Genomic DNA, 11,831 nt, shown 5'->3' on the forward strand with positions numbered 1-11,831 from the left:
TTCTTTTTAACATTGAAAATGTAAGATGAACTAAATGACGAAAAGTGAGATATGACTTTAAAATTTCTGTTGTATCATGTTAGAAATTATTTTTTCATACATTTGATTTTTTACCAAATACCTTATAACTGAAGTATAATATATACTGATATGTACTTACATCACTTTTAAAAGTCAAATACATTATATTCCCTCTCTCCTACCTGTATGAATAAACAGAATTTCTGTGAGGTTCTAGTTACTAACTGATTCTGTATAATGACTATATGTCACATGACTAAATGATATATGACTAAAATGACATAATGACTGTCATACGTCAAGAGTAAGGTACACAAGTAATGGCTATTTTCTACCTTCAGGATCCATTTTCCCATGTATTCCAGTATCTTCCATACAGGTGAACTAGCAGTGGTTTATCCAGGAGAAAGCATACTGTATGGACTACAGGTGTTTAAAAAATAAATCCATTTTATATGAATTAAATTCATAGAAGAAGAACATTTTTAAGTAAACTAAATTTCTACATCACATAGATTGAGACTAGTAGATACTACACAGAATAACAGATTTGGCATAAAAATATTTTTATTTCTTAAATGATTTGAACTAATGCAGGATACAAAGAAACTATATTTCTTAGGAACTGATAAAGAAATGATCACTTATAAAATTTTTCAGTTCATTATAAGACAAATCTTACACAAATCTCACATATAACACTATTCTTTAAGCAGCAGGAATATAAATATACAAAGAGAATCAATTTTTATACACTGTATTAGAGTCTAAAACAGAAAAGACAACTAAGAAAATTAAGTTACTTCTGAAATAATTATATGCAATTTTTCAGAAAAAATGTACTTCTTTTCATGTTCCCTATATATTGTTATATAATTATTAACAATGTCAACAAGTAAAATTTAAAAGAATCAAAAGAATTTTCTAATCAGATTTCAGGACACGAAGCTCAACAAGTATTTCTTATATTAAGGCTGTATAACGAACATGTTGTGTGAGTATAAAATTGCTAATCTAAACAGCATAGCTCACTTCAGCCAAAATGCCCCTAAAAATGTGTGAATTAGTAAAATTTTGCTTTAAATGCTCCATTATAAAACAGCTTCCTATTTAAGAGATTTCTATTATAAATCATTTTATAAAAAGAATAATCAACCTAGAGTTAATCTATCTCAAATATTATCATACCTAAAGGCAAGGTACCTCCAGACAGATTAATTACATACAGTATCATTAAGTATTCACAACTCCAGTGCTCAGCAACACATTAGAGAGGGAAACTCAGAAAATTCAGGTCAGGCCAGTAAAAGAGCCCACTTTTCCCTAATGCCAGTACTTCCATATTTATTTTATAATGCAAATCCTTTTACCAAAGCCAATTCTCAAGGGGTTAGAGTTTTACAGAATATTTTAACATTAAGGCTACTGAAATGCCACTCATCAAACTAGTGGAATAAAAATGGCACTCTAAAGATGGTATCACCAAGTACAAACAGGAGGAACATTAAGAAGCCCCAAGACAGAAAAGAAACTTTAATCAAAACGGAGTACATATTTCTACTCAAATCAGTGTCTGTTGATCTGATACTCTACATAGAAGACCCAAAAAACTGCCAAAAGACTTCTAGATTTAATTGACACTTAGAATATATAAAGAACTCAAAAAATCAGGCCCCACAAATATAAAAATACAATTTAAAAGTGGCCATCTGAAATGAACATACATTTCACAGCCAAAGAAGTAAAAGGAGCAAATAAATACAGGAAAAAATGTTCAACATCAGGGTGGTTCAAGAGATGCAGATAAAAACAATACTGAGATTCTACCTCACCCCAGAAAGAATGGCTTTTATCAAGAAACCAACCAGGGGCTGGGGATTTAGCTCAGTGGTTCTACCACCTGTCTCACAAGTGCAAGGTCCTGAGTTCAATCCCCAGTACCAAAAAGAGAAAGAAAGAAAGAAGTCAAGAAATCTACCAAGAGCAAATGTTGGGATGTGGGGAGAAAGGAACCCTTCTCCACTGTTGGTTGAGAGTGCAGACTGGTGAAACCACCGTGGAAATCATGGACATACCTCAAACAACTAGGATTAGAAGCCCCATTTGACCCAGCTATTCTTCTGCTGGGTATCTTCCCAAAAGAATTAAAAGAATCATACCATAGCAATATATGCACACCCATGTTTATAGCAGCACAGTTTGTAATAGCTAAAACGTGGAAACAGCCCAAATGCCCATCAATTGGACACTTGATAAAGAAGATATGGTTCTTCTATAAAATTGGAGCACTACTCAGCCATAAAGAATGAGTAACTAGAGTCATTCATAGGAAAATGGATGCATACTGAGGCCATACTCTTAAGTGAAATAAATAGGACACACATGTGTAAGTACCGAATAGTTTCTCTGGTGTGAGAAACTAAAAGTATAAATAAGATCCAAATTACATAACTGATAATATGAAATAGGAAAAAAGGACTAAAGGTGTAAGGGGAAGTGGGAAAGGTAGGGGAAAGGAAGTAAGGGAAAAGAAAAAATATAATAAAATGAAAAAATGGAATCAAAGTCTTAGTAAATAGGGGACAGTGGAGGGGGTGAAGGGTGGGCAGGTGTATGGGGAAAAAATGAGAACCAAGACCTGTCATGTAAAGGTTCAAGATGCCAATGATGAATGGAACTGTACTGTATACTTTAAAAGTACCAAGAAACTCAATGAAAAAAAAATCAATGTCTTTTAATAAACTCTACCTGTGTATGAATATTATCCTTATAAATGAGAGAAGACAAATCAAAGGATTCCTATTCTGTTTATTAAAGCTTCCACTAGGGCTTCTCAAATAGGTAGGCTTGTGCCTACAAAGGAAGAAATAAAGACAGAGTCTTTCTTCGTCATTTTTAGGATTGAACCTAGACCTTCATACATAATCTATCCCAATCCCTCATCATGTATTTTTTTAAGAGACAACCATTATGCTAGGCACTGGTGTGCATCAATGAGTAAGACTTGCATACTGAATGGAGGGAAGTGTAGAAAATAAAAATATTAACAAGTAAATAATATATGTGCATATTACAAAAAGTATTATGAAAAATCTCTTAAATATCACAAAAAAATTACAGAAGATAGGGGTGGATCCTGGAAGAGGTCATGAAACAAAAATGAGATCTGAACAGGATACACAGATGTAGAGGTTCTATGTATCTAGGCATTAAGTAATGTATGGCTGCAGTCATCTGCAAAGAGTTATAGACAAGAAAAAAATCCCAGGATAAAACAATGAGACAACAGGTGTTGAGAAGACTCAGAAGAAAATGGAAAGGAAAGTAGCTGCTGAAAGGTAAAGTGAGAGGAATCCAGAAAGGTAGAATCCACCAGGATGGAAGTCACTGGTGACTTTGAGGGGAGTCAACTCAGCGGAGTGAAGCAGAAAATGAGAGGCAAGAAAGAATATGTAACACTCCTACTTCCACAGTGGTAATTTTTTAAAGCACTATTTAAATTTAAGTCAATATCATCATTCTAATTTTTCCAAAGTTTAAACTTCTGACTTACCAGTCACAATATTACCCTGAAGTAGGCAAGACTGAAAATGGCTGTATTTTCATTAGAGAAATCTGAGGAAGAAATTGATTAGCCTAAGAGTTTATTTTGGTAATGAGCACCATTGCTTTTGATCATTTTTAACCCTCACAAGATAATGTGCTACCTCATCAGTTACCGTGTTCTCTTAAAGAAGTGCACATTAAATCTTAGAAGCTATATTGAAGCTGTTTATTAAATTTCTTTCTTCACCTACAGCACCGCAATGTAAGTAAGAAGTTCAATGACGCAACAGAGAGGCTCAAAACAACAGGAAGTCAATGATTTAATGTAGACACATATACAGGTTAGAGTTCCATATGTTATCACACTCTTTGAGGTAACACCCCCACCTCCCCAGCCCAAATGCCAATGGCAGATTATATAATGAACCATCTGTACCATAACAGTTAGAGCCAATAGAGATGGGCTGATAATATCAAAGAAATCTCATTTTTATACTATATTTTCCCTTGTGCATTGTTAGGCATAGTAATATTTTTAATTGCATGATAATTTGAAAATGTTTGCAGAAACTCTGTAAAACTTGAGTTTTATAATGTTACTTTGATGTTCTCTATGGTGGACTTTTTTTTTTTTTTTTGCAGCTCCCCTGCAACAGAAAGAAAAATTGATCCCATGAACCAAACCTCTGGGAAGCAAAGCTTGCAGGTATGTGATGTTAACAGAAAAGACAAAAAATCTTCTGTCAGTCTCATGATTTGACTGAACTATTCAATTATGCCTTTTCAAGGACAAGCTGAAATGCAGATCTCACTGTGGTCCTTGGATGAGTCAGATTAATGGAACAACTAAAAAAGGATGGCCATTTTTAGTGGAAGATAGGTGTGATTTCCTGTCTTTTTTCTTGCTGAAATGTTAAAAGCATTCATCAGACAAACTCTTGCTACTGAATGAATGCCATCAAACTTTTATAAAATCAAGTCAGCTGATTCATTTTCTCACCAACCTTGTGAGGTGTCAGCTCAATGAGGTATTTTTAATGATTATGAACAAGACGTATTTGCTGACTGCTTTCTCTCCCTCAAATCAGAAATACTCCTCTGTCTTGCTGAACATTATAAATGCAAAAGACTCACATTTAAAAGTCCCATGTTTTAATTAACAATTTAAAGGATACAAAACTTACAGTGATTCTGTACTAGCTCAGAGAACAAAATTTCTCTGTAACTTGGCAAATTTTAAAGTGTTTTTTTAAAACATATTGTAGTTTCTTCATGGGCTAGATATAGATAGATCAAGAGTGACTTTTCTACTTCATAAAGCTTATGTACAGTGTGACTGAAGAGAACAAACCATTTGCATAGCCCCTACTGCTCCTTAAACTTAAAAACACGTGGAAACCCAGCAGGCTGATAATGGCTAACAGCAGCTCCACCTCCTTTCACACTCCTCCTCCCTCTATAGTTATCTTTCTATCCTACTCAGCACTATAACTGTCCTCATTCTTTCTGTAACTGAATCAACTAATGGGGGGGTACCAGGGATAGATAGGATCTTGTGCTCCTGAGGCAGGCAGCAGCAACACTGAGCTAAATCTCCTGACACTCAAATAGTATTTTTTGAACATTTACTTATAAGGCACTGGGTAAACCACAAGAATTATAATGCTACTGAAATCCTCCTTCACTGGTGGAACTTACAGTTTTGTGTGAGTTTTGACCCACAGTTTAATATGGCAAGTATTCAGGAAGAGAACGATAAAGATATGGCAGGAATACATAACCCAAAGTGTATATGTGTTTGTGATAGGCTGGAGAGCAAAGTATCCTGTAAGGAAGACTATTAGAATAAGTGATCATTAAATTTGACTTAGAAAGATGAAGAGGATTTAGCCATAGAAAAGACAATATATGTGAAAACCCTGAAGTCGTTACTGTACTGGAAATTACATTCAAGGAGAAGGAAGGTATTACATTCATTATATGTCAGACACTTATTTGAAAACTCCTCTAACTTTCATAACCACCTCATGGGGTATTTCGAGAAAAGTGAAAAAAGAAACACAGAGGTCACATATACCTTGCCCGAAGTTATAAAGCTGTGTGGGGAGCTGGGTTTTTAAATGCAGATAATCTGGGCCTAGATCCTCCAAAGTTACACGTTATGCCATACTGTCCCTTGAGAGATAATAGACCACTGAAGGAGAGCGGAGAATTGTTCCAATGGGAACAGCACAGTATTCATTTGTGTTGTCTAACAAAAGAAGAATGTGTTATCAGTCACTTACCTGTTGATTGATAAGGACTGCATTTGAGTGACAGCCTGCATTGCTGTCCTATCGATTACATGGTCTACCTTTTAATCGTAAGGTGGCAAGGGAAAGGCTTCAGTGTGGTTCAGGATGTCAACAGAAGAGGAAATAATGTAGTGTAGGAGAGGAGGAGAACTTAGTTATATAGGAAGGAACTCTGGAATTTCTACTCAATTTTAGTGTAAACCTAAAATTGCTCTTAAAAAGATATATATTAATTTTTTAAAAAAAGTATATGATAGGAAGGGAAAAGAGAAAAGAAAAAATGGAAACAAAGCTTTTTTAAATAAGGAGGGAGACGGGTTGAAAGGAAGGGAAGAAAATGAGGAAAAACTCAAGATATATGATGTACAGGTTCAAATTCCTTATGATGAATGTGATCATTATGTATATCTAAATTGTACTGATAAAATTGATTTAAAAATTTTTAAATGATATAACAAGGATTCAAAGAAAGAAGAGAGCGAGGGAGGAGGGAAGGAGGGAGGAAAAAGGCAGGCTTTATCACCATTAAAGGAATTTAACACAATAGAAGTCAGGTCTGGAAAAATTATGGAGGCAAATTTAAACCATTCCTTAAGGCAACACTAAAGAGAAATACAAATTAGAACACTGAACATGGAAGCTACACTAACCTAGATAATTTCTTAAACCCCAAAATGACACTTCAAGTGCAATCCCAACTCCCGTAAGAAAATGTGTTCTATGTAGTAGCATCATTACTACCTTCCATACTTTGCAGCCATTCTACTCTTCTAGGAGGTAACTGCCTGCTAGAGCCTGGGTCACTCTCCTCGTGACTGACCACAGAGTGGGTTACTTCTTTACAATTCTATTTACTCTCTGTACTCCACCAAGTATGCTTTCTAGAATGCATAATAGTGCTTTAATATTAAATAAAATGTTGGTAGGCTATTTTACTTTACCTTTTAGTCTAGAACAATGATAGCAAAGCTTTGAGAGTTTTCAATTATATAAAATACCCTGCTGTGGCACATAGCTTCACTAACACTGATTTTGAACATGGTTCTAGGCTTTGTACTTCTGATTTTCATGTATGTGATCTGGAAAATTATTACTGTGGCATAAATATGAGTGACTATCACAGAATCTTTTTAAAAATCTACAAATTATAAGATTATTAATGAAGATGGAAGTGGGACAACTAGACAATAGTCTTCAAGCCTAGAAAGGCTACCTGGTATTTGCATTTTGGTATAGAACTAAGATTAGACTTTAAAATTAAACACTTAACTATATAGGCTAGGGACAGCAAAATGCTCCAAGTGTTCCCAATGCATCAAAAAGAATAAAAATGTTCATACCTGCCCTTCAAGGAGAAAGCAAGGAATCTAAAATATATTAGTTTAATCATTTCATCTCTTAACTCCTTTAGCAAATCCATGTATGCAATGCACTTAATTATTAGTACTTACTCATATTATTATTGATATGTTTGTGTTTGTATGGTTATCCTTCATGAAGAATAAAATTCATAGATGTACAAGTCTCCTACATAAAATGTTGTGATATTACATATAACCTATATCTTTAGTTTACTTACAATACTAACAACATAAGCATTATACTATAGTGCTTAGGGAATAGACACCAAAAAAAGTCCATATGACTAATAACTATATCCACAACCTGTGGGAATGGAAGGCATACACATGCATGCACACACAGGTGTACTCACACACACACACCCTGTGCAATTTTAAAATGCACTGAATATTTGTTATATAGTAAAAAACACATTGCCATTAATCCCCCTCAAAATACTCTCCTCCCTCTCCCCCCAAAATAGAATTATTCCATCATTCTTGCCACTTTCTAAAGCAGTTCTGGGAGTCCTCTTTCTTGAGTTTCTTTAGTACACTGTCATAGCTGCCTCAATATTGTGACTCATTCTAAACATTTACCATTCGTGGTCATTTTGATCTTGAGGAAGAGCCAGAAACTGCACGCAGCCAGATGTGGTGAATAAGATGGATGAGGACATACCATAATGTTTGTACCTGACAGAAGCTGCCATAGGCATTTGAATTGATATAGCATATCAAGACAGTGACAAAAACAAGTGGCAAGAACAATGATATATAAAGTGTATTTGGAACAAAGAGGGATGAATGGCACTGTCTTTTAGTGTGATAATTTTTTAAAATTTCTATTTAAATATTCAGCATTCTTTTAGCCCAGCATATATTCCTTGCTCTCATAACTGGATCTTACATCTTTATGACTTCTTTAGACTTAACTTTCATTGTCTGCAAAGCTTACAATGTTTGACACTTAGCAGGCCCTTCCAAATCTTTCTTCATTAGTTATATTTACCATGATTAAATCATTTTTATCACAAAAAATGTATTTGGTTTAATTTTTATTTTATTATTATAAGTATTTTTCTTTTGCATATTACAACCCCTTAGTAGCACAAGTATCAAGTATCCTGTGTATCAAAATTATGTTGATTAGACCACACTATTCAGACGCATCTTTATTCCCTCTAAACAATCAGAAAGGTTTTATTTGCCCGTTCCCAGATGTCACTTTTACCTGCCATATTCCTCAGAAGTTGTCAAAAACAATAACTAAAAGAAGAATAATAGTAGCCATCACAGAAAAGAGGCATTCTGCTAGACTGTGACCAGAGCTGTCACTATTTAACCAAAGCTTGGCCTTATCTTTTTTGCTTAGAATTTCCACTTGAAAAGTAGGATGTCTGTATGTCCTGTGGCCAAAGTAATAGTTTCACATGCTTGGCAGCAGATGCCAGAGAATTATAGGAGAAACAGAATACAAACTCTTTAAATGTTTGTTTCTAGAAACAATTATGTGAAGGCAGACCACAAACTCATGTTATAAACACTTCAGATCTTCCTCCAGAAAGTTCATGTGTTCAAAGAAGTCCAATCACCTACCTTGAAGTTCTCCACTCCGACTATAGAGTTCCCTTCTCTGTTCTCGCAAATAGGCACTCATACTAATAGCATGGGAAGATGATTCAAATCTGCAATGAAATACAGGGTAAACAAGTGGCTGGGTAGCAACAAGATAGGTGGTATCAGATTTGCATTCCAAAGAGTGTAAAAAATGCTCTCTCTTGGTTTGTGTTACACTCCCTGGTATTCGAAATCTTGACATTTTTGCAAAGAAAGCTATGAGAGGGTCAGAGACAGCTGCTTCCAACCCTGACTTATAAATGATATTCATGGCTAACACTCTTTCTTCTATAACAGTATTTGGATCTTTTGCTTATTCTCCATTTCAACTCCTTGGCGCAGAACTCCTGCCCTTCTAACTCCCCCAGTTCAAAGGCAGTACTGGAAATAATGCTGAATAACAACATCAAAGAAGTAAGGCATATTTGTTTTCTCCCTAAATGTCCTAAAAATGTTGTTTCCAAAGGAGGCTGCTAGTTTTTCGATCTGCCACCTACCCCTCAAAACAATACACTCAAAAATACCAGGCTACAAAGTGTTCATTCGCACCTAACTAGAAACAGTTTTTCAAAGGTTAGAAACATGGCAGACAGACTCATATAAAGGACAGTCACTGTGGCCTAAACTTAGCTCAGTGGCACTGCTCCTGCCTTGCAAGCGCAAGGTCCTGAGTTCAATCCCCAGTACCAAAAAAAAAAAAAGGTTACTAAAAACCAAAATAATGAACACAAAAAATGAAAAATAATCAGTAATAAACTTGAAGGTTAGAAGAAAAAAACTGGGTAAAATGATGAAATTGATTTTGACCCATCAAATGATGAGATTTCAAACCTGAACTTTCACAAAGGTAGGATAACAGTGTGACAAAAGAATGATTCCTCCTGCAATTCTTGCCACTAAGGAGTAAACAACAAAATGAAGGAGCAGCAGCAACAATGGAGCAGGCCTCCAGCAACAGGGAAGTGACATAATTTTCTTAATTATGCCTCCTTTATCCATTCCTTAACAAGAAAGATGAATAACCAAAATCAAGTCTGTAAGGGAAACACTTGCTTTACTTGATCTTCTCTCTGCACGCCACCAAGAACTAAGAGGCACTACCAGCTGGATGAAAAGCAAAGTGTGCAGTATTTCAAAAGTGCCACCTGCCAGTCAAGTGCAGAAAAAAACCCACTGACCTCTAAAAAAGCATGCTGACAGCTATTGATCAGACATGGCAAGAGAAAAAAATAAACTCTTGAGCAAAGAATACAGAGATACACATTGTACAGTAAGAGAGAACTTAAATACACTTAATTAACCTTGGCTAAGGGCAATTAAAGAGGGTAATAAAGTTCTTCACAGCTGTGATAAAAACAGATTGCAGCTCTTGAAAATCTTAATCCTTTAGGACCGGCTGTATTTTTGCTACTCAGAAATTCTTTTCAATGTCTGCAACAAGTCACAGATTGATGTAATTTTCCAGTAAAAGAGACACTAGAGTTTATTCAGTCTCACCTCCTTATTTTAAAGCCAATGGCACTGAGGCCTGGTAAGACTGGAGAGCTGCTCAGGCATTCAAGGCTCATTAATAGTGAAACCAAGACTAGAAGCAGGCAAATGGCTAATAAACACTTAATTCTATGTCTGTGATAATAAATGGGTAACAAACTAGTTTTTCATTACCAACAATTACTGTTTTTATCTAATACCACAACTTTAGAAGCACTGGCTAAATGTTTGAACATGTATATATGATCTAAAGTGGAAAGGTAGAGGTTATTATGGTTTATGTCTGCATGTACCCTCAAAGCCTCATGCAATCATAGGTGGAGCTTGGGGGTTGGGGGGACTGGATTATAAGCATGTGATATTCATCAATGGATTAGCCCACTAATGAGCTTGTAGCTGAATGCAATATTGGTAGGTGAAGCCTATTTGGAAGAGATGGGTCACTGGGGCGTGGCCTGGAGGGATCTATTTCCCTTCCTTCCTCCCTTGCTCCCTGCTTCCTGAACAGTTCTCCTCTGCCAGCCCCTCTGCCTTGAAGACAGCAGACTATGGACAGAAACCTCTACAAATTGTGAAATAAACCTTTCTGCCTTTAAACCTTGGGTGTCTGGTATTGTGTCTCAACAATGAATCAGTAACTAAGACAGAGGTGAGAGTGGAGAGCATGAAAGCTAAAAACCCTGCTTTCTGCAATAAATCTGAATAGAATGTTAAGTTGGGCTGGGAGAGAGAAGAAAAGGCAGGCAGGTGGGCTGGCAGAAAAAGGGAAAGGGAGGAAAGGGAAATCAGGGCCAGCCTAATCAAGCAGCATCTGAGACAGTTTTAGTTGCCTCTAGGCATTTGGTAATTTTTTTTAAATTAATGAATTATTAATAAAAAAGATACCTGAAGTGGTCGAGTTACTTAGGGGAAAATCTGATAGTGTCACACAAAGTTAAGACAGCATAAAATCCATCAATGTTGCTCCTGAAGGTACTTACACAAATGAGTTGAAAAGTTCTGTCCACATAAAATCCTGCAACTGAATTTTTATTGCAGGCTTAATCTGTATTTGCAAAGATGTCTTTCAGCAGGTGAAACAGTTAAGTAAATTATAGTATACCTATACAAAGGAGTATTATTCAGCGATAAAAAGAATTATCTAACAAGCTGCAAAAAGAAGTGGGAGAAAACTAAACACAGCTACATGAATGAACTCAGTAACCTATTGCAAGATTCTAAATATAGGATATCCTTGAAAGGAAGAAACTAGAAACAATAAACATATTGGTGATCCCCAGGAGTTAAGAAGGAAGGGAGAGAAGACTAGATGGAGACAGAGGATATTTGGATCTGCATGATTCTGTATGGCACTGTATTAGTTGAAATGTGACATTATGCATTGTGCAACACAAACAAAGCATAATCCAGGGACTTTAGTTGACAATGTTACAGCTCAGTGGTTCCACCATCTAACTGGCAAGTGCAAGGACCCTTGTTTGATCCTGGTAGCAAAAAAAAAAAAAAAAAAAAAAAAAAA

At 35.6% G+C, this 11,831-nt stretch overlaps 1 protein-coding gene across 2 annotated transcripts in view; it reads right to left on the reverse strand.

Moving 5' to 3' along the window:
• Exoc4 (exocyst complex component 4) overlaps positions 1 to 11,831 on the reverse strand; it is a 741,153-nt gene that overhangs the window by 513,977 nt on the left and 215,345 nt on the right. For both annotated transcript variants that reach the window (XM_010611733.3, XM_033757669.1), the window contains exon 9: positions 8,801 to 8,889. In XM_010611733.3, coding sequence (XP_010610035.1) covers positions 8,801 to 8,889 — 89 coding nt within the window. The remainder of the gene's footprint in view (positions 1 to 8,800; positions 8,890 to 11,831) is intronic.

Source organism: Fukomys damarensis, unplaced genomic scaffold, assembly GCF_012274545.1.
Source record: "Fukomys damarensis isolate Sample0158 unplaced genomic scaffold, DMR_v1.0_HiC HiC_scaffold_4, whole genome shotgun sequence".
NCBI lineage: Eukaryota > Metazoa > Chordata > Mammalia > Rodentia > Bathyergidae > Fukomys > Fukomys damarensis.